This window comes from Neolamprologus multifasciatus, chromosome 22 (assembly GCF_963576455.1).
Source record: "Neolamprologus multifasciatus chromosome 22, fNeoMul1.2, whole genome shotgun sequence".
NCBI lineage: Eukaryota > Metazoa > Chordata > Actinopteri > Cichliformes > Cichlidae > Neolamprologus > Neolamprologus multifasciatus.
In genome coordinates this window covers 11,060,069-11,083,789 of record NC_140459.1, presented here as the reverse complement: position 1 = coordinate 11,083,789, position 23,721 = coordinate 11,060,069, and the positions used below count along the sequence as shown (strand labels likewise).

Here is a 23,721-nt window from a genome sequence, read left to right as displayed (position 1 = left end):
TGCAAAATAAACTACATAAACAAACATACTGTAGCAGTTAAAGCACTAAAACAAAGAAAAGTATATTACTCAATAGTAAAAGTTTTAAAGAATGGTTCCTAGTTACCTTTAGGCAAAAGTATACAGATATTGCTGCTTTATTATTACAGTGCCACAATACAAAAGTATTAAAAAGCTGGAAAATTGTGCCCCTTTGTTTGCACATAGTTTTTTTTTGTATTGCTGAATGAGGTACCGATGTTTCAGTTAAGATTTGGATGAAGCTCTTTTTCTTTTTCTTTTTCTTTGCAGTAACATCTGAGTGAAACTTTTGTGTAAGAGACATGTAAAAACGTTTGAATCCAACAAAAAGCTGTAAGAAAGATGAAACCCCTTTGTTTCCAGAGGAACCTGTTTAATAACTGTTTACACTGAATCTTGTCTTTGTTCTTTTGGCTACATTATGGTTTGATCAGGACGGTGTGTCTTTGATATCCAAGTTGGCAAGTAATCATCGAAAAGGTGAATAATGCTTTGACTGAATCTCTTTAGAATGTAAGAATGAGTTAAATAACCATGTGAAAACATTGCTACATATTCTTGTTTTTTGATTGTAATTTTGGCAAATGCTTATTCCCAGCAGTTTCAGGACACATCAAGTTTCCCTTTATCATAAATAAATAAGACAATCGCAGACAATATTAGGAGCTGGTTTGTGCTATCACTGCGTCCTGCCTTTGATTGACAAAGTAAAATAACGCACACAGTACAATATAACAAGTGAAGGCTCATCCACAGGTTCGTGTCACGTTCTTGTTCCTGAGTCCATTTGCGGTCTTACCAAGAGCTCAAAATCTCTTTGGAAACGTCAACACACAGACACAAACACACAAAAATAATACTACTAGAAAAAAACTAACTAAGAAACAACTAAATAAATAACGCTGATGGCATTTAAAAAAAGGAATAAGTTAAAGCACAAAAAAAACAATCGTCTACCTGAGTAAAAGGGTTTTTAAATATTTCACAGCTTAACAACACCTCCCATGTTTATCTTTTTTAACTGAGGTTTGGGAGAAAGTACAATCACTGAATACTATCACCCAGTCTTTGGAATGCTCTTCTTTTGGTGTTGTGCTCATTGGATTGGTTAAGTTAATATTCCTTGTTGTGCCTCGTATGGCACAATAGGAGATTTCATTTGGTGACACTCATATTCTTGGTAGATTATATGCTGTATGTTCAACTTTATATTCCTTCTCACTGTCCTTCTGTTTTCACAGATGGCCGTTTGTGGAGATGAACGACGCTGGCCCTCTCCTGGTAGGCGAGAGGGGATTGTGGTGTGGTGCCGATTGGGTCATGGGTGTCAGTGGTGCATTAATAGCTGCAGTCAGAGCTTTTAGCAGCATGGTGGCCTCCTTCTGGTCTTCTTTTCCTTCGCCTTCTAAGGTACGAGCCAGCCAGTGCTCGACGGCTTCCCCAACCTGAGACGCCGATGCTGCTTCTGTGAGCGCGTCTGCCTCTTGGCTGGCATCAAACCGCTCCACCATCTCTTTCATGTGCACATTGGCAGGCTTGCTGGAGTTAGCTGGGCAGGTGCTGCGCTGGTGGATGCAGAGAGAGAAATGGTGGAAAAAGGCCTGGGCGCAGAGCTGGCAGCGGTAGGGACGGTCGCGGCTGCTGTGGAGACGGCGGTGCAGCTTGAGGTGGATGTACTGCGTGAACTTGGTGTTGCACAGCTTGCACTGGTAAGGCTTTTCCCCAGAGTGTAGTCGTAGATGCGTCTTCAAGTTGCTGGTGCTGCTGAAGCGCTTGTGGCACACCTGAAACACATGGTGTGAAAGGTCAGCACTTCTGTGAGTAACGTACACATGACTGATTCTAAAGTGAACCACCTAGTTGTGTTTAGGTTCAACTTTGATAAATGATGTCATATTATGGGATCAGGATCGATCATGTTATTCCAGTTCTCTGGGTAAAACTAGCTCCATCCAACAAACTTCACACCCACAGTGTTACATAAGCAAACAAAAGCATAAAGATGCTGTCACATGACAAACTGGGTTGTGGCTCGGCGAAAATCAAATAGACGCTGCATTACCAGAAAGGTATGTGAGTCAGAAAGCGGTTACCTGTTTTGTGTACACACTGAGTTTCTCTGTGTCTCTCATACTCTCGGTTTTACATCAACATTTCTTAAGTGAGGAGTCAGGTTTAAACAATAAACAGTTACATTACTTTCTGAGTAAAGAGCTTGCATATGAAGCACGTAAAAAGGAAGATAAAAAAACACACACAAAGGTTAGGATTACCAACATACCTGACATTCATGTGGTTTCTCTCCCGTGTGGACCAGGTGATGTTTCTGTAGGTGGGCAAGCTGAGTGAAACTCTTTTTACATAGGTTACACTGGAATGGTCTCTCGCCACTGTGCACTCGGAGGTGAACCTAGAGACAAATTATAGAAATTATACAAAGAGAAGTCATGAGTATTGAGGAACAACAGTAATAAGTGTAAAGTTTAGCTTAAAAAAATAGGAAGTTATTAAAATGAAGTTAATGTTGTTACCTTGAGGTTTGACAGCTGTCCGAAGGTCTTTGAGCAGATATTACATTCATACTTGATCTTTCCATTCTGCTTCTTCAGTGGATAGGGCAGAGATTTGTGACCAGGCCCATTGCGTGGTGCAGTGCTGCTTTTGGTTGTAGCCAGGCTTAGGTTCATAGCCTCCTCACAGCCAGAGGGGGACTGCTCAGGGGACTGATAGTGGTTGTTGGGCTTGGCGGGAGGGGAGAGCTCTGGAGTGGCTGGGGCTCCTCTCGGTGGGGAAATATTTGGTGTTAGCTCTTTCAGACCTCCTTGTGGAGATGGGGTGTAGGAGAGAGACACTGGAAGAAGATTAGGTGCGCCGATAGGGGGATACGGGAGTCCGTCAGCGCCGAGGTAGCCGCTGTATTGGAGCGAGCCTCTCGATGACAGCATCCCATGAAAGGGAGGAGAGTATGGGGGGAGCAGGAGGCGAGGATAATGTGGGTTGTAGGGAGGAAGGAATTGGTAAGAAGGCTGGAGAGGTCTGGACTGCAATGGGGGGTAAGATGACACCAGGCCTTCTCTGTGCCCATAGAGCCCGTGGAGGTGAAGAGGAAAATTCCTGTGTGGAGCTGGGAATGTAGAGTAGTGATCTGGCAAGTAAGGATGATTTAGACCCAGACTGGGCTCTCTGTGCTCCATCTGAGGGGAAGGAATGATGCCCCTTCCTTCTGGATCCTTATCGTCCTTCTCATCTTTTTTGCTGAAGTCAATTATCTGGTCATCAGGTGTGTCAGGTGGAGTGTCTCTCTCCAACATCTCCACATCAATCTTTTCTTCTGCGTCACTGTCCTTCCCTTCTTTTACCCCTTCCTTTGCTGTTTCTTTAAGCCACGTCTGCTGAGGTAAGTGCTGTTTCACATACTCATGCTCTTGGTCTTCTGTCACAGAAAAATAAATACAAGCATTTAGCTTTTTAACAGTGTGTGATGAAATCACCACATCAAACAGAGGGCAAAAAAGTAGGCGGTCAGTTTAATATAATGCTCGTTGTATAAGTCAGACATGTTTTACAGGCATTATGGGACATCCACCCACAGAAGGTGCTTCTTCATATGGTAAATGATAGTAGTTTCGGTTTTGACATGATGTGTAAATCATAGATGTCAGGTTTCTGTTCGGCAATCACTGAAGTTCTTTTGGTGTGGGAGAAAGAGTTGGTGGTAAAGTGAGGGGGAGTCTGTATGTGTCATGTATGGGCAGCAAGACTGTGAGTTTCGTTTGTAAAACCTTTTCTGGGTATACAGCAGCTGTCTTACCGTACAGACCGCACACAAAAAGAAAGAATCGTCTCTTCCTTTTTTCCTTTGCTTTCTTTGTTTTGAGATGGCATTTCCACGCATGTTATTTGTCAAAATTAGTCCTTCTCAGCTACTGCAAGATTTCACTATGTGAGTTATACTTATAAGTATAACTTATACTATAAGTATGAGTGACTCATACGGCTCCTTTTGCATAACTTTATTATCAACAATTTGCCAAAGTGTTTATAGTGTTTTACGTCAATAAAACGCAAATTAGAAGGCATCAGCTTATAGAGACACAAGCTTTATAGATCAGCTTGTTTTGTACTTTAAAAACAAGCTGATTAAAATGTCCTTGAGAAATTTTTAGCATTCTGTGCATTTCATTGATGCCAGAAAGCATAGGCAACCAGTTCCAGAAAACTAGCTGTCAAACTTGATTGCATACGTTTAATCAAGTCACGCAACATTTAACAGTCCTGGCCTGTGACTAAAAGGAAGGTAAATGCTTTCAAGATACCTAAGATGATAAAATAAGGGAATAATACCTTGCCTTGCCTTGCCTTAGCATTAGTCACCAAGACGAACGGCGACAAGGTTTGTGTATCCAGTTGGAATGAATCACCCGACTTACCCTCATCTGTTATGGTGATGAGGGAAAGGCCTGATATTCTACTAATAGCTGAAAACCGGTGACTCACTAAGGTACTTTGACCAGCCATTATACACCTGAGATTACTCTTGCTTTCCTTCAATCCTACAGTGAATAACAAACATCTCACAAAACGCGGAGATGTGCTTCGTCTGCGTGTGGCTCGTACATTCCCCATGATCTTTTTAAAATTCAGCTCACTATTGTATAAGTCAAACAGAAAGAAAAAGAATCAAATCAGCTAACTTGTTTGTTGGTAAAAGAGATAACATCAGGCCTTTTTTTAAAGGAATGGAATAACGTGTCTTTCACTTTAAATTGAAAGAATTTCACCAATAAGAGTTATCGCACAGTCTTCGTGACACTTGTTTACTCATTGCACTGATCTAAATCTGTCACTTTATTGGATATTGTGCCTAAATATACAAAAGTCGTTTTCAAGTCATTGTCCTGCCTCACCGCTACAGCTGGTAATCAACTTCCTTTCACTTCTTTATATGAAACATAGGCCCGCTAAAAAGTTTTTAAAGTAAAGGCCAAATCAAAACACAAATCAGCCACTATACTATACTTTCAACAACGTACATCTCAGGAAGTAATAAGGGACAGTGTGGTTTGCTTCCGGTGGTTCAGCATATTAGTTAAGCTTGTCCACTGTAAGTTCTACAAAGGAAAACTATCAGTGTCCCGTGTAGAAAGATTTTACACTCCTGCTGCACTCACTCTGTTTGATATCGTCTTGCTGGCCGCAGAGCCTCTGGGCGAACTCCTGACTGTACCAGACCAGCAGTTCCTGTTTGGGCTCCACAGGGCGGATGGTGTAGAAGTAAACGTCCCGTCCGTTCTGGCATGCCACCAGGTTCTGTTCGGCAAGAGAGCGGGCAGGGTTGACGTAGCGCATCCAATTGCTCCTGTGGACATCGTAGCCATCAATGAAGTGTTGGAGCTGTCCACCGCTATAAATCTGTACAAGATGAAGAAGAAGACAAGGTAAAATCACATGTTCACATATGCGATAAGTCTGATTGATATATATATATATATATCAATATATAGATTACCACTCTATTGGTCATCAATTGGGACAGTACTGGAATATTGCTTAAATAGTAAAAAAAAAAATCAATGAAAAATATATCAAAAAAACTCAAGTACAATTAAAACTTAAAGTAAAAATAGTCACCTCTGCCATGGGCAATTAAATATCCTGTATCCTCTTATCAGTGACAGTATTTTGCTCCTTTTGTTCGTGCTCCACTGCGTGTGCTGACAGCTACAGTCTTGAATGTGTTCAGTGCTGAGTGCATGTACTGCTTTTGAGACATAGTGGGCGGGGTCTCTCTCTCTCTCTCTCTCTCTCTCTCTGTGTCTCTCTCCCTCTCTCTCTCTTGCCTTGCCACCTCTATCAAGTCTCTAATTCAAAAGTAAAGAGGATGACAGATCTGCTGCTCTGTGATAATAAACAAGCAAGCGAAATATAAAAGTGCTGGCAGCCAGCCAAACGCGAGGCATGCCTTTGGCAGCACGTCTGCACATGTCGTGCACCTGTGTCATGCGCCTGATAACATAATCACTTCCGTGGAACGGCGACTTTCACTCTTGTGGTTAAGGAACACCCCTTACAGGTTTACAGGAAGTGAAGCCGGAAGGAAAATACGTAGCATGGCAGTAAAAACTCCTTATGGGAATTGACTCAGCACAATGCAAAATTTCCTGAGTGACACAAGCTGAGTCAGGATTATTTTGTGAAAGCAAATCTGAAGAATCTAACTTAAAACGAGTGGAAAGGTAAGGATTCTGTGAATATGTGCATGTGGATTATGAAAAATAGTCCTTTGTGCATGTGACACATGTTGCATAGGGCTTCAGTGCCGGTAAGAGTCTCATGACTGTATAAGCATTCCAATCCACTGTTACGTGCCACCGGCGGTCACAACTTCCTCTAAAATTTTGACCAAAACTTTTGTGCGGCAGTGCAGTCTGTGTGAACGCATTTCTTTCCCCTATTGACGCATGGACAAAGACTTGATGTGAAACTTCTCCCTCTGAGCAACCAGTGTTTTCTGTTTTCTTTTTTTTTTTTCATGAATAACAGACAAAGACCTGTCCATAGTAATTTCTTCTCTCTTCCCAGTCTCGTTTTTTCACATTTAGGCTTGAAACTTTCCCCTTCTTAAGCAGTACCTTGCCAGTGGGTTGGTTTATGCTTAAATGTCAGTGTACGAAAAAGCTTGTAAAGCATGTGGTTTCCCTTACCCTCCAGAAGTATTTCCTGTTGGCCAGCTTGGGTACATTGTCTTTGGTGTAGATTTCTCCTTGCAAAGGGCCAAAACGAGTCCCTTGTGGAATGTACTCTTTGCTGAACACACCTGTCACCTGGAAAACAGGACAAATAAATCATTGGAGTTTTTCATATACAAACATACTACAACACAAGTCTTTCAAGCACTTATAAAGAAACAATATTAATTTATTTGTTTATTCATTGTTTACATGTAAGGGTTAGTGCTTGTTGGCCCGTGTTGCCCGTTTGTTGTCACTCTGTCACGTTAACCCAGACAGCTCCTGGAGCCACAAGGTGACCCACTTTCATCTCTAATGAGTTAAACGAATGAAGGGTATTACACTCTTTCTGACATACTCTAGTGATCTCTGACCCACTGTCCTCACCAACACCAGAAAGCGAGAGAGAGAAAAGACAGAAATACAGATGTCTTGTTAACCACTACTAATACAATATTACTAATACTTTTATTTTTTTAGGTCAACAAAATGTCAACAGCAAACAAAGATGGAAGACACATTTTGCTCACTCTTTAAAACCCTTCATCCTGTTATCCATGGTTGCGAAATGGTCCATATATGTGGAAATGAGTCAGGCTTCTGACTCCTTATAGGAGTTTCAAGTCTTAGCATCTCCCAAATACGTACGTCATACACATAATGTACAGTAAGTTCCAAGAAGAGCCTGTAGTGTTCTGCAGTAATTGTCGTAATCAGTAACTGAGTCATTTTTAGTCTATTGATGTACCTTTTATAGCGTTTTATTTTTTTGTTTTTTGCTTTTTAAAATTTAGTTTAAAAAATCTATTGCGAGGCCTTACTGGATATGGCACAGTGTGATCTGATTTGCTATTTATACTTAATACAAGAGTAAGACGTAGAAGAGAAGAAGCCGTATCTGCAGAACAGGCAACTTTCATGTTCAGTTCTTAACAAACCAACGATCCCTAACTGAAACTTTTAGCCTCCACTGCCACCGCCACCCCCATCCTCAACCTTACATAAACACAAACTGTCTTCCTGCCATCTAGAAATTCTGACTCAAGCTGGCCCTCGAGGATTTTCATGGACTTCCATATGAAGGTCAACACATAACAGACAAAAAAAATGCAACAAGCACCTGGGCATTTGTGGCGATTCATCATGCAAATCATGCTTAAGCAGTTAATTAGAAAAACAACAGGTCAGTGGGAGCAGCAGGACCATGTTGGTGCGCGTGTGTGTCAAACAGCCATTGAGGCGAGTGAAGTGATTCCAGGATGTGATGAACCAGTCTGACAGGGACATTGTACTTCACTGCTGTTGCGTGACTAACAAATTGCTGCGGCTGCTGGACTGCCGCTGCTGCTTAACCGTTCCGTTCAACTCGGTTGATAGGCAGGGGAAGGGAGGGCAGGGTGTTGAAGAACGGAAGAAAGGAGGGAGAGCGTTCTTAAGTGGAGCCACGCTATCACCCGCACGAGGACCCTCCTTTTCTTCTGCCTTCCTACAATCCCTTGTCTTTTCTGAATTCTATTGAAATAGCTTGTGTGAAGCCTGATGCCTGGCCGGCTGCCTGTCCCCAACGAAAGTTAATCATCTGGTTTTAACCTAAATCCCCACTGCCCCTTCCCCCCAGAACACCCGCTTCTCCCCATCTCCTTCAGTGCCACCCCCCCCCACCCCGTCCTTACTGGCACTCATTGCTAATGCCCCATCTGCCACGTGCCCCCTTCACCTTACTCCGCCTTTCCTGGCATGCTTTATATAACTGAGGTGTTGAAAAAGGGGTCCCGAAAACATGTGAGGAACTCATAAGAATAAGAAGATAGTGGACCTAAGACTGCTACCTAATCTGGCTCCAAACAAGTGTGACACTTTTGTAGATGTGCGTAACAATATGCTACACATGTTTGAAGGCATATTGCACTGTTTTATTTCAGACTACTTTGATTTGACTCATCTAGCATTAATCACTCGCCCCTGAGGAAAAATCTCTTCCAACTGATTTTTCGTGATAGCAGTGTGTACACCATCCCACGTGAAGGAGTGGCTGCTTACATGACTATGACAGGAAATGAATTTCCCAACTTTGGTGGCAGAGAATTGAGGAGAAAGACTTCACAACATCTTTAGAAAGGGAAACCAGTCAAAACACATGCCCTCATACTTGTTTTCATGTCCCATTTCGCAGCTGTCGTTGTTTCAGTTGACAGAGCACATTCACACATGCGTGCATACAAGCTTAATTCTCATTCGTTAAATGTTTGTTTTTCTAGTTAGCTAAATGCAACATATAATAATGCCAACAAGCACTGACAAGCAAACTGCTAAAATCAAGTTTGGTATAGTGTGAGTCTATGAAACGGTGGTACTGTGTTTTAGTCAGTAAATGAGGGTGGGGGGTTTGAATCAGCCATCAATGTGATTTTTATCATGTTAGCTTTAATGCTTTTCTCATCCTGCAGCGGTAAATGCTGCAGAAGGAGGAAGAACAGATTAGAGTGTGAGACCAAGAGAAGAGGAACGATGTCAGGAGAAAAAAGAGGAAGGGGACAGCAAAACCAACCACAAGTATCGCAGTACTGAGCCTTAAGAGCGAGCACAGATGAAGTGAGTGTGACATTGCTTTCTCTTTTAAAATTATGTGTTTCTCAGGTACAAAACAAATTTCCTCTTAAAGTCACGCTGAGGGCCAGGTTTAGAGTTGTTCAGATTAGCTGACATGCCTAGGCAAAGGACTGATCCTACTTCAGCGGTGGCCAACAGTCAGCTGACTGACCGACAATGACTCTCAAAGCCATGTTGCCAGAAGTTGTGTTTGCGCTGGCTGACTCACCTGAGTGGAGGAGGATTAGGAGGTAAAAATGACAGTTGTAAAGATAAATGAATGAGATCATTTATTGGAAACAGCTGATTCTTGTCATTCTGCTCCAAGTCTGTGCACAAATGTGTTTGTGACCTGAGAAAACGAGTGGCGGTGTGCATTATTTGAAATGCGAGACATGTGCAAAACAGAAGTAAGTGAAGGTGGTCAGAAGACCTTGACCTCAAGTTGCCAGTGGCCTGTCTATTGAGACACACTCTCTCACTTACACACACACACAGACACAAAACACACGCTCACACCACACTGTGCAGTCTACCCCATACATCAAGAATGCATTAGTCAGCAGAGCTATTGTTCCAAGTAACCCGCTGCAGATGGCCTGACAGAATGTTATGTAACACATAAATAATAATATTGAGTGTAGACACTAAAGCTTTAATCTGAAAACTGGTAACAACATCAAAGACAGTGAATTGCTTGAGGGCAAAGTTATAGTAAATTGTTAGATTTTTATAACATGCTATTTCATGCATTGCATGACGGGGCTGGTTTGTTTATATATACATGGTGTTCTGGTTGCATTGTATTGCATTTTAAAAGATGTTTCATAATTAGCCGCTCTATAATCGCATGGGTAAAAACGTCAAAGGGAATTCAGTCTTACCTCATTGTCTGTGCTATATTCAAAGGTGAGGTTGCGAGGGATGGAGGTCATGGCTTTGGGCAAGTTGAAGCTGGGGTCTGCCACCTGGTCTGGCACAATGTAGGTGCAGTTGAGAGCGAAGTCCACTTCCTTCCACCCGCTCATGTCTCCAGGTGTGCTATCCAGTGTCATTTCCGACGATATACAGTATACTACACTTGATAGATTCAAGCTTTAAGTTTGGTTGAAGTTGCTTTGGTATGGGAGTACTTTGGTGTAGCTGGAGAAGCTAACTTGCCTTAGGTACAATGGTTAAAGCTCAAGATCTGGAAAGAGAAATGTGGATAGAGAATAAGCTTTTAGTGCTTTAGAAACAGAACTTTGTAGTCCCCCCCTCCCCAAAAAAAAAAAAATAAATTAAGCAAAACACATCTTATTATGTGAAATCAATTTGTGTAACCTGCTGTTTTAAATGAGGCATTTTCACTTCTCAGTTATGCAGGAATGTAATTAGATGTTCAGGTATCCAAAACCACATCTGAGACCACCATAGTTTTCTGAGACTCACTACCAGTTGTTAGTCATTCATGATTCAGTCAGCTACTTCCATTCACGAAGAACCACATTCATTGATACTGTTCCTGGCCAACATCTCAGCAATCTCCTTTCCATTTAACCAGCCAACAGGTCAGTCTGACATCTTATGCTTACTCTTATTCACATCCATCTTCAAACATTATTCTTACAGGAAACACCCCCCACCAAGTAAAAAAGAACAAGCTGTGACTTACTTTTACACATTCATTCAAAGGCTGGATCCTCATTTCTTTGGCTATGTCATCCCCTAACTGTTTCTCCGATCAGCCTTCTCCTCTATGGACTCTCTCCTGCCTCTCAAGTCCTTCTTTACTTCTTCAAAGATTCAAATAGTTCCTTAGGTTATCCACTCGGCTGCGGCCACTCAGCAGAAACTCATGTGCCGGGGTTGCGCCAAGCTTTTTTAGCTCCGCGACCCGGCCAATCACAAGCCACTACGGTCACGTGACTCAGCCATCAGACACCCAACTGTTGGTTTCGGACAACAACATCAGTGACGTTGTACACTTGGATACCAAGTGGCTGTTGTGATGAATGCTTACACATACACACACATTCACACACGTCCACGCACACAGAAAGAAGACATCTTAATGAATGAATAAAGGAAGAGCAGATGGCTGGCCTGTTGCCACTGAAAAACACACTCGTAGACTTTTGCTTGGTTTGGCACTTAATGAGCAATCTGCTGCCACCGTATCGCCTTGACCTACATCCCACTTTAGAACATCTTCAACTGAGGACACCCCCCCCCCCCCCCCCCCCCCCGTGCATTGGGATCTCAGCCGCACAAACATATATGCAGAAAAACACACGTCAGAAATTAAAGAGCACAACCTGGAACGAAGTTTTGATTTTTATTAAATATGGAAAATTTTTCACAGATACCCAATTCTCATATATGGCATATCAGGTAAATCACTACTTCCTGTCTTTTTCAAATACCGAATTGTAGAAAATAGTTGTGGCTTTAGGCGCTATTTGTTCATTCACACATACAGATATAGGGCAGGTCAACCGAGCTTACAGGAAAGAGACTTAGACACCTGTCTGGCGAGCGTTCTCTTTACTTTCAGACGCACAGTGGTCTAGTTTGTGTGACACAAAACTCCAGCTCAAGTCACCTTGACCCAGAGTTCTGTCTGCATATGCAGGACAGGACAGGAGAGAGGAGATAAAACAGTTTCTATGGAGAGTAAAGATTAGGTGACGCTTCTTCAAGTGGACATATGGCCTACTTAGATTTCATAATACCAATTTCATAGAACCTATATGTCTGCATGGGATTTTGTCAGTTATATCACAAATGGAAAATTTTCTGTGACACTTTTTTGAAATTCATGAAACATAAAACCATGAAGAAGTTACTAATTTATTGACACAGGTTTATTATTGTCATTACAGTATGTACCAAATATGATATAATGTCCACTAAACTAAATGTTGACAATGACAACGACAAAACCGGACTCAATTCAGGAGATCCCTGGTGCAGAAAAAGTTTCTTATTTATTTTTTTTGGGCAACCCGCTCCCCAAAACACTAAAGAAAACCTGAAAAAATAACTTTAAAAGTATAATAAAGTAAATATAAAAGAACATTCTTTAAGATGACAATGAGTAGCAAATAAAAAAACTGCACAAACATATCACGAACAGGATAATGTCTATGTACAGATTAATTTTCAATGGTATCAATTTAAAAATGAATAAATACATTAAAAACTGAAAGATAAAGTTTCATATGCAGCTGTATATATATTTTTTAAACCATAAAAACCTACATAAACCTACATTTGTGTCCACCATTCCCCCCTCCTCTCCCCTTTTTCTTTCTTAACTTGGCCGGTGAAATAGTAAATTGGCTGCCATATGGCAACACTGCTATTCCAGGAGTGCAGCTTGACTGTCCAGTGTGGCGTGGGGGTTAGTGGTGGTGGACCGTGTCTGTAAGTGTGTGTGGCAAAGAGGAGGAAGGGAGGGGAGATAAGGATTTAGGCTCTTTCACTGGCCCGCGCCTATGCTGGGCTAATTTCTCTAATTTGCAGACAGTCTGGGCTCAGGCTCAGGGCTCAAAGGCTAAAGACCCGGCACTCCATAATAGCAGGCCAGCCGACTCATCACACTCATGGACACACATTGCATCCAGGACATCAGAAGATTTAGATGTACTTTTTCCAGTGAGGGAAACCTCACTTGAGGGTCAGAAGGAACTGGGCCTATAGCATGAAGAGGGAGGTAGAGAGAGAACCAGACAAGACCAAAAGGATAAGTGGAAGAAAAACCTGAGGTCAGCTTTATTCAAGCTGCCTTGGACGGAGACATTCAGACCAAATGATGCGACCTGAAACATGATAAGTGGCACCTGGGTGTTTTGTAATAGTCTGGTCTCGGTGGACACCTGTTGCAATGTAACAGTCTAATTCTGCAGCGCTCTAGTGTTTATAACGCTGCAGAGAAAGCAGCCACCTGCTCGGACAGTTTATGGTGACGTATCTGTTCTCCCACTTTTACTAAAAGAAACCAAACATCTACTCACCAATACACATTTTCCTGCAACGTTTATCGGCCCAACTCCTCTCACCACGAATCATGTATTACTAGCATGTGTTACTCAAGCGTACGTTTACCTACTTCAAAGTTTCACACAGTTTTAAACAGACTACAAGACCATGAAAATTACGAAAATATTTAAAATCCTTTTTTACTTGAACAACTTGTTTTATATTATATACACATTAAAAAACGTACACACATTAGTTAAACATATGGACACCAAAAACAACCATATGAGGCGCTCCAAGTCCTTTTTGCATATAATAACAAAATAAATAATATTTAGGCAAAAAAATCTATTTTGCCAAGATCGAGACTGATTCTTCATTTTCCAAACTGATACATACTCTTGATTCCACTTACAAAAAAAGTCTTGTGTGAAATCTAGCAGATCATGGAAACTCTGCCAGGTATTCTGTGTAAGTGATTTTTTGTCAAGGCCTTTGTTTCTATAACATATAGATTAATAGTTTTGTCCCATTGCAGTAAAAGGGCTTAAAATGGTTATTGTAAATTGCCATAGAGTCCTCTGAAGAGATATGTTGATGCATTCTCAATCATCCAGGAAAATAAATCTCCAAAAGTTGATTCTGTTCATCTGGACATAGCGTTTAGTGGGAGAAACGTTTTGTCACTCATCCAAGTGACTTCTTCAGAAGAAGTCACTTGGATGAGTGACAAAACGTTTCTCCCACTAAACGCTATGTCCAGATGAACAGAATCAACTTTTGGAGGTCCTCTGAAGAGAGTATACTTTGGTATGCAGAGGAGTTTGACAGTAAACGGAGGCCTCCGAAGTCTGACATTTCTTTGATGATGATACAATCTAACTTTGGGGTGAATTTGCTTGTATTTCCACTTGTAAAAAGATTGTGGCATTGTGTTAACATACACGTGAATGCTTCAGACCAGCAAACTGCCAAAAACATTTGTTGTTATAGTGGTGGCCGTACTTGCTAACTTACTGCCAAAGCAATTACATTTCATGGAATCATTACAAACTTCTTTGGAGACGGAGTAGAAGGCGTGGCAAGTGTTACGCAATAGCGCAGCTTTAACAAAACGAAGAGCAATATCAGTCCTGATTTGCCACATCGCATCTTTTATTTAGGGTTTGTGTAAAAGGGGAATGCTTTAGTGACTTTTAACTGACTTGTCTAACGCATCGATTCCTTGTACGGCTTTACTACTTGTACAGAGGAAAGAAAACTCAGTGTCAGATTGGACTGCCTTATCTGCCTCAATGTGTCATCAGGAGACATCAAGAGAAACTTTGACTCACATGGTGTGCCACCAACTTAGTGGATCAACGAGCTCAACAGTGTTTGGTGCTATCAGTTGTAGTTCAGTCATTTTCTTTTTACTAAGAATGAAAGTGGAAACAATCCATCAGCTGCTTGGCTATGAGTCAAGATCAGTTTCTGCAGTGGGTTCATGCCACACCTCAAATCTTAGGGACAGATAATGTTTACAGGTACTCTGTATCCTTATTTCTCGGTGCCCTCAATTCTTCTTATTCTTTTGGTATTTTTGGTACTTCCCTCCCTTGGTGTTTTTTATTCCTGAGCTGCTGTAAACAGTAAACAGCCATGCTTTAGAGGATTACTTGTCTGTTAATGCATTCTTACTGTTTCCCTGTAACTGTTGTCCTTGATAACAGAGTGATGACTGATGGGAAGAAGCCATAGAAACAACACACTTCACACATCGAGGGTGGGGTGTGGGGGCTGTTTACTTGGTCTGGAGAGCTTAGTTTTCGTATCCCTTTAACCAGAAGGATTATCCCCACTAGCTCAACGTTAAATATGTAAGATTACATTATATTTTTAATCACTAACATGCACAGGCAATTGTTTTCCTGGAAGCATCTTTGTTTGTGTGGTTTTGCTAAATGGACAGAGGTCTCTGGTTGTAGGAAGTCCCATTGTTACCACTGTGTAATAGTTTCGATGAGGCTTTGTTTTGACAGGGGACTACAGAAAATGTTGCTTGTGTATATATACATATAGCTACATGCATCTCCTTATACTGTACAGCCCATTTAAACAAAAGTCCATCCATTTAATATTTAGCAAACCGATATCTTTGTCCGTATAAATCCAAACTCATCAGACCTGTTAAGTTTCAAGAGCCACTATCTTCCATGGAAATGCCTTTGCGTGGCAAAGATAAGCAAATAACAGACTAAAATCCCTCTGAGGCTTATGGAAGAAATCAGGTTTACATATGGGTGAAATTTAATATCTTAAATCCACAGGTCAGGAGATCAACACAAATTTGAAATGCAAAAACTGTTTTAGCACATTTTGATGTGCAATCTTTGTTATTGTGTTATCAAAGTATCCATTGATATCAAACGAGGATTAAAAATGCTAAAGGCAGGCGCACGCTGTCATTTCCTCCATCTCTCTGAAGGCTAGTGACAAGTGTTTGCAAGTGTTTCGTTCCACATTTCTCTATTTTCTTTCTTTGATCATCATTTAATCCGGTAAAAGTGCGTTCAATTCCTTGGAAACATGGAAAGACAATCAAATTAAATTGCATGGGTAACAGGAAAGAATAAAAAATATGAAAAATCTGTGTGAAAAATCTTCCTTTCAATGAAGTGTGCACGGTACATTATTACAGTTTTCATCTGCAAGCATGACTGTTATTAGCTGATTATGTCTGCATCATTCAGCAGATGTGTTGCAATGCAAAAATCTGCTCCTGGCACTGGCTTTATAAACTTTTTGTGGTTGCATCTTTCCTTTTTTGCAAAGCAATTAATCAATGTCTCAATGTTGCAGTGAAAACTGGCAGCATAGCATACGACAGGAAATTTCAAATCATTGCACACCCTCAGCCATCCTGCAAATCTGCATGTGCAGTTTATGTAGTAGAAAGTATAGATTCAGCATGGTGACTTTTTATTGATGAGAACTCTGACACGTTTTTTTAGCCTGTAGCATTTCACTTTATCCGTACAAGGTTAAGACGAAGTGAGAGCACTTTCTCACACTTTCTCACAAGCAACTTTAGTATACGCCAGAGTTTCTCAGAGGTTTTCTGAGACAGACCAAAATAACCCATCGCATTTTCACACCTCTTCTGGGTTGCATGCCATCACAGAAGAGGAAGGAAAGAGACGGACGAGCCAGAGGCCTCAGCAAGCAACATCTTTATCTGCAACATCATCATCAGTCTGTTTACGTGCTCAGTAACTTTGCACCATACGAGGGGACTTTTTTTTTTTTTGTTACCATGGTTCTAATTTAATCTAAGAGAAAATTCTATCTACAATTAGAAATATATACCGTGTTGTTTCTCTTTAGTCACCTACATTACTGATTAACTGATTATACGTAAACATTGACCTGGTAATGACAAAAAGACATGCTTGTGCTAATTTTATTACAGTTGCTAATGTTTAAAGGTGTTGGTTGTTTAAATATATAAACTCAGTGTTCGGTCAGTGTCACTACCACAAACAATTGTGGCATATTTGTTTTATTAGCATTGACGTCCATCGTGCTGTATTATCGGTAAATGTCGTACTGTAGCAGTTGCTTCTTCTTCTTGTTTTTCGGAAAATATATTTAACAATACAACTTTTCGCTTCTCACATTCATCAAATCTCAAAGGAAATATCTGCTTTTAAAAACGCATTGAATCGAAGGATGTAGGCGCCATGTATCTGTGAGTTGATGCAGTGATTCTCTCAGTTTAGACATGTGAATGTTCGCACTTACAGTACAGCAGTTAGTAGGAGCAGAAGGGGAACATATGAATGGTGCGACATCTCACCGGTTGGGGATATTTGCATATTATTTGCAACAATTCACAACTCTTGTTAAACAAATGTATTCACCGTGTTTGATTGTGCTTTGCATTACTGAGCTGTGTCGACTTTTATAACTGAGCCGATTATTCATACAATGTTCGTTTTATCAGATCGTCTTAGGCCACACTGCAATTCCTGGTGAGAAAGTGTGAAAGAGACAAACAAATGTGACAACCTAGGCCCACGACAAAAAACCGACGCAGTGCATTTCATTTCCCTGTTGATACTTGGCGTCCAGCATGCAGCTGCACACGTTAGCAGGACACATTATCACTTTAACTCCTGACTTGCTCTAATAGGAGCTCTCTTTTGCCTTTTTTTTTTTTTTGATATATTGAGAAACACAGTTTTGCAATAGTTAAACCTGTGGGATGATTTTCTGCTTCAGAGAAAAAACATGACAATCCTTAGACCGGAAAAAATAGGACATGACATACCAGAAATCGTGGACTATTACACCACATGCCACCCTGCTTGACAGAATGAGTAACATTACTGTTGTTGCTGGTAAGACTGGCACACCTTTACATAAAGGTGGTAGTAGGTTTTGTTTTTTCAAACAAAGACTAAAGCAGCGTAAAAACTTCTAAGTAAAAAGGCACATTGCTTTGTGAAAGGATTGAACCAACCCTCGTTATATTTTGCTAGGGAAGTAGGTGCAGTTTATGACACAGAAAGAAAACAGAGTTTATGGCATTATAATAAATTTGAAAGTCAATATTTGGCCTGAACTTTCTTACGCAAGCTTTCTTGTAGGGATTTTTCTCCAGGCTTCTTTTACGACATTCAAAGCTCTTCCTTGGGTGGTGGCTGCCTTTTGTTACACACTCTCTCAGCATGATCGCACACTGCTTCAATAATATTGAGGTCTGGGATCTGAGGAGGCCAGTTTATGACCGATAGTGTTCTACTGTGCATTTTTCTATCGAGGTATGCTTATCCTGCATTAGCAGTTTGCTTGGGATCATTCTCCTGATAAAAATAATGAAAAATGGTGACATCACGTAGCGGATCGAAATCTGATGATACTTTTGCACATTCGTAATGCCATTAATTTTGGCAAAACTCCCAACACCACTGATTAAAAGGCACCCCCAACAATTTCTATTTGAATTTGTATTGAATCTTTATTTTGAACATCAAAATAGTATAACCAACAACAGAGAAAAGAGAGACTAACAAACAAAGCAAAACAAAACAAAAACAGAGCATTAATAATTATAAATAACTCACATGTTCAGAACGGAGTAGGAAGAAGCATAAGCTTATTTGATCCCACCCCCTTTCTACTATTTAGTAACTAATAGTCTACACTTTTTCTTCCTGTTTATGCCCTGTCCATCATAAATTCTTCATTACAATTTGTTACATGGATTTTTATTTATTTATTTGTTTTTTATAACCCCAGTAACAAATTTACAGATATATATTCTTATATAAACATACTTGTGCACCCACACACATATATACACATCCCTATTGTGAAAATAGTGGGTAAGAACATACGATCAGAGCCCTACCCTCCTCCCTGCACCGCTTTTTAAACCGAGTCATGCTGGGACATTTCTTCAGTTCTTCACTTATTCTGTTCCACAGCTTCACTCCACACACAGAGATGAAAAAACTTGTGAGTGTTGTACGGATACAGGGATGTTTTCATTTTAATTCCCCCCTCAAATTGTATCTACATTCTCTTTTAGAAAACTATTTTAGAATATTATCAGGAAGTAGGTTGTGATAGAGCCTCCACTGTGTCAGGCGTTGTGTGGAGGCGAGGAAGAAGGAACCCAAACGCAGGACTCACAGGTAGGTGAAGACTGGTGGATGTTTATTATAAGGAGTGGAGGAACAGAGGGTGAACGGACACTGACTGGCTGGAACACTGAATGGCTGACTGACTGAGAGAACACGGGGAGGACAACATCACACGAACATCATCAATGACACGACAAAGAACGAATAGAAACAGAAGACTTAAATACACAGACTGATGAGGATGATAATGAGAGACCGGTGAGTACACAGCTGAACATAATCTGGCTAACGGCCGCTGAGCTGGTCCGGTGGGCGGCCTCGAGGAAGGCGGCGGCGGCCGCTGAGCTGGTCCGGTGGGCGGCCGCGAGGAAGCCGGCGGCGGCGGCGGCGGTCGCTGAGCAGGTCCGGTGGGCGGCGGCGAGGAAGGCGGCGACGGCCGCTGAGCTGGTCCGGTGGGCGACCGCGAGGAAGGCGGCGGCGGCCGCTGAGCTGGTGCGGTGGGCGGCCGCGCCGGCGATGACGGCCAGAACGTGGCTGGGGCGACGGTGCGGCAGCCGCAGGACCAGGCGAAGCAGAGGCTGGCGACGCGGCAGCCGCCGGACCAGGTGAAGCAGAGGCTGGCGACGCGGCAGCCGCCGGACCAGGCGAAGCAGAGGCTGGCGACGAGGCTGAGGCCGGACCCGGCGAAGCTGAAGCTGAGGCCGGACCAGGCGAAGCAGAAGCTGAAGCAGAGGCTGAGTCCGGACCAGGCGAAGCAGACGCTGAAGCTGAGTCTGAGTCTGGCCCAGGCGAAGCAGACGCTGAAGCTGAGTCTGAGGCTGGCCCAGGCGAAGCAGACGCTGAAGCTGAGTCTGAGGCTGGCCCAGGCGAAGCAGACGCTGAAGCTGAGTCTGAGGCTGGCCCAGGCGAAGCAGACGCTGAAGCTGAGTCTGAGGCTGGCCCAGGCGAAGCAGACGCTGAAGCTGAGTCTGGCCCAGGCGAAGCAGACGCTGAAGCTGAGTCTGGCCCAGGCGAAGCAGACGCTGAAGCTGAGTCTGGCCCAGGCGAAGCAGACGCTGAAGCTGAGTCTGGCCCAGGCGAAGCAGACGCTGAAGCTGAGTCTGGGGCTGGACCAGGCGAAGCAGACGCTGAAGCTGAGTCTGGGGCTGGACCAGGCGAAGCAGACGCTGAAGCTGAGTCTGGGGCTGGACCAGGCGAAGCAGACGCTGAAGCAGAGGCTGGGTCTGGACCAGGCGAAGCAGACGCAGAGGCTGAGTCTGAGGCTGGCCCAGGCGAAGCAGACGCAGAGGCTGAGTCTGAGTCTGGACCAGGCGACGGCACGGGAGCCGGGGGTGACGGAGCCACAGCTTTAGGGCCAGCGGGCGCGGAAGCCCCTGGCTGGAGACAGGCAGGGCCAGCGGGCGCGGAGGCCCCTGGCGGGAGAGCGGCCGGGCCAGCGGGCGCGGAGGCCCCTGGCGGGAGAGCGGCCGGGCCAGCGGGCGCGGAGGCCCCTGGCGGGAGAGCGGCCGGGCCAGCGGGCGCGGAGGCCCCTGGCGGGAGAGCGGCCGGGCCAGCGGGCGCGGAGGCCCCTGGCGGGAGAGCGGCCGGGCCAGCGGGCGCGGAGGCCCCTGGCTGGCAAGCAGGAGGGCTCACAGCTGGCTCTGGGTGCTGTGGCTGCAGGTCCGGGAACTGAACTGACTGGACGGGAGGCGACTGGAGGACGGGAGGCGACTGGACTACAGACTGGACAGACTGGAGGACGGGAGGAGACTGGACTACAGGGGACTGGAGGACGGGAGGAGACTGGACTACAGGGGACTGGAGGACGGGAGGAGACTGGACTACAGGGGACTGGAGGACGGGAGGAGACTGGACTACAGGGGACTGGAGGACGGGAGGAGACTGGACTACAGGGGACTGGAGGACGGGAGGAGACTGGACTACAGGGGACTGGAGGACGGGAGGAGACTGGACTACAGGGGACTGGAGGACGGGAGGAGACTGGACTACAGGGGACTGGAGTGAAGGCTGAAGAGCAGGTGAGTGAACTGACTGGAGTGGAAGCTGAACAGCAGGTGAGTGAACTGACTGGAGTGGGGAAGCTAAGGGATGAACAGAGGTTGGCGATGCTAACGGCTGAGCTAATGACAGAGTTACCGAGGGGGATAAGATTGCGGCCTGGGCTAATAAGGCTGGTGCCTGAGCAGGGGACACTTCAGCTAGCCTAACCAGGGACAGTGAGAGGGCTAGAAAGGTAGGATCAGGAGGTGGATGAAGAGGTGAAGTAGTAGGTGGGCCGGTTAGCTCTTCCAAGCCTCCAGGGAGGTCAGGCTGGGTTGAGGCTGCCCTCAGCCTGGGCGCTGGGACAGGCACGGGAGGTGGCTGGACACCAGTCACCCCCACCCGGGAAACAAGAGTGGATGTGGAGGTAGACTGCGTCGCAGCTGCCTTCCTCCTGGGAGCTGGCACCGGTGTGGGTGTAGGCCGGGCCCTAGACATCTGAGGGGGTGAAATGGCTGAAGAAGAAGGCCAAATCTGGGCTGCCGTGCTGGTGGGGAATGGCTGAGTGACGGGTGTGGAAATGGTGACCGGGTGTGTGCTACTGGCAGGTTTATCAGAGTTCGGTCTGTTTCTTCTGCCACCACGATTTACAGTCTTTGCGGGAGCACAGCAGAAAAACTCTTCCCAGTCTACATCATCCAGGAGGGAATCTCCCCATGAATCGGAGATGAGTCCCTTAGTTAATCTGGGTGAAGTGTCAAATGAGGAGGGTGGAAAACAATTACCGGAACTCACCACCGGGAGTTGTTGACAATAGTCCGTGTTATGGCGGCGTGTGCGCCGCTTTCTCCGGGAAGAGGAAGCGGCAGGGGTGAACAGCTGAGCCTCTGGCGCGGTAGCCTCCATTGAGCCGAGGTGGGAGGCGTAGCCGCGGTGTCGTGGCGAAGGTGGAGGTCCGGCGAATGAGGCGGCGGGTGTGTGAACGAGGAGCGGAGCGGCGAGAGAGGGAGCGGCCGAAACGCGGCATGAAACGTCCGCTCTCCGCGGCAAATGCTCCGGGGCAGGTGTGGCAGCAGGTGGGGGAACGCGGCGTCTCCGAGGCCCGCCCAGAGCCAGGCGAGTCCCCTCGAAGACGTGCTCTCGCTCCGCGAAGAGCCGCTGTTTTCCCCTGACCAACTCTGCCCAACGGTAAAGCGCTGCCACCTGCCGCTCGTTGAGGTCCGAGTCCGCTGGGTCCCAATCGTGTCTTCGTGGCACAGGTCGTGTCATTCTGTCAGGCGTTGTGTGGAGGCGAGGAAGAAGGAACCCAAACGCAGGACTCACAGGTAGGTGAAGACTGGTGGATGTTTATTATAAGGAGTGGAGGAACAGAGGGTGAACGGACACTGACTGGCTGGAACACTGAATGGCTGACTGACTGAGAGAACACGGGGAGGACAACATCACACGAACATCATCAATGACACGACAAAGAACGAATAGAAACAGAAGACTTAAATACACAGACTGATGAGGATGATAATGAGAGACCGGTGAGTACACAGCTGAACATAATCTGGCTAACGGCACGAGACGAGCTAACACAGGAACAAACAGGAAGTGACGAAATAAACTGAACGTGAACAAAACGGAAAGCACTGGGTAACCGACCCAGGAACCCTGACACACTGTGTTTTACAGAATGCTGTTGACACTCACTGTCGTGCCTCTCTCTTGACCTCCTCTGTACATATTGATTACAGTTTGAACAAAATATTTAAAATTTGGATTCATCACACTATGAGCCCTGTTGTCACTGATTTTCAGTCCAGTTCTTGTGTAATTTGCAATACCTCAGCTTTTTCTCTCTATTCCTTAAGAATGGCTTCTTAACAGTCTACTGCTCAGAACAAGTCTGATGAGGATTTATTGGAATAGTAGATGACTCAATGGAACGTTAACTGCCATTTGATGGATTGTTTAGACTTCTGGGCCCAAATACAGACTGGTCGGAGGGAGTAAATAAACAAAAAAATTTAACTTTATTTTGGTGTTGGTGAAAACCAACGGGAAGAAAACAAAGCTCATAAAGCTAAAAAGCTGATCCACAAGAGAAAACTCATGACAGAGCGACATGATGAAGTATTTAGGGGAGATAAAGGCAATAAATGCACACAAGGTAATTGGGGAAATGGGAAACACCAGGGGAACACAGCTGAAGGGGAAACAAAACTATGAGACGAGAGACTATCAAAATAAAACAGGTAGTAACTAAACACATGAATCTGTGACACCGAAACGCAGACTTAACAGATAGGGGGAACACTATGGGGCGGGAAGACTGAAACTCTGGGAATTAACGAAAGACAACTATAATATAAATTACAAAAGAAAACACAATGTTCACTGAGAAGAGCATAAAGCAGGAAATAAATCTAGAATGTGAAACTCAAAATGACAAAAATAAAGAACAAACTAATCAAAAATATATTATATACATAAAAATGTACCAATGAACCAGGGTTAAAATCCCAAGTTTATGACAAGGACATGACCTTCAGATACTGTTCATCTGCTATAGATAGTTTTGTTTATTTTTTTTAGAGCTGGCACTTCTTCTTTTGTCATTGTTTATCCAGTTTCCTCAATTTTATTTTAAGGCCACATTACCCACCATGCTAAAATATGCCATGGTTTCAGCGAATGGCTCTCAGGGAATCACCTTGCTTGGATTTTTTTCTAAGTTGTCTGTTATATATTGTAGACAAAAACACTAGCACTTTTTTACACTTTTGGACTAAGTGTAAACTAAGTATAAAGTATGAGAC

The 23,721-nt window shown here is 43.9% G+C and overlaps 1 protein-coding gene and 1 long non-coding RNA gene across 2 annotated transcripts; one reads left to right on the top strand and one right to left on the bottom strand.

The window, feature by feature from the left end:
* Window positions 1-426: 426 nt before the first annotated feature.
* On the bottom strand, window positions 427-11,199 carry prdm1b (PR domain containing 1b, with ZNF domain). The gene is given in 8 exon segments (XM_085148487.1): window positions 427-1,316; window positions 1,319-1,805; window positions 2,303-2,431; window positions 2,553-3,454; window positions 5,193-5,433; window positions 6,726-6,845; window positions 10,226-10,530; window positions 10,996-11,199. Coding segments are annotated over 7 exon segments (2,127 nt in total). The 5' UTR covers window positions 10,397-10,530; window positions 10,996-11,199; the 3' UTR covers window positions 427-1,239.
* Window positions 3,450-5,645, top strand: LOC146492979 (uncharacterized). Its single transcript, XR_014871923.1, has 2 exons — window positions 3,450-4,725; window positions 4,812-5,645. It is a non-coding gene; the product is annotated as an uncharacterized LOC146492979 (long non-coding RNA).
* Window positions 11,200-23,721: the final 12,522 nt, after the last annotated feature.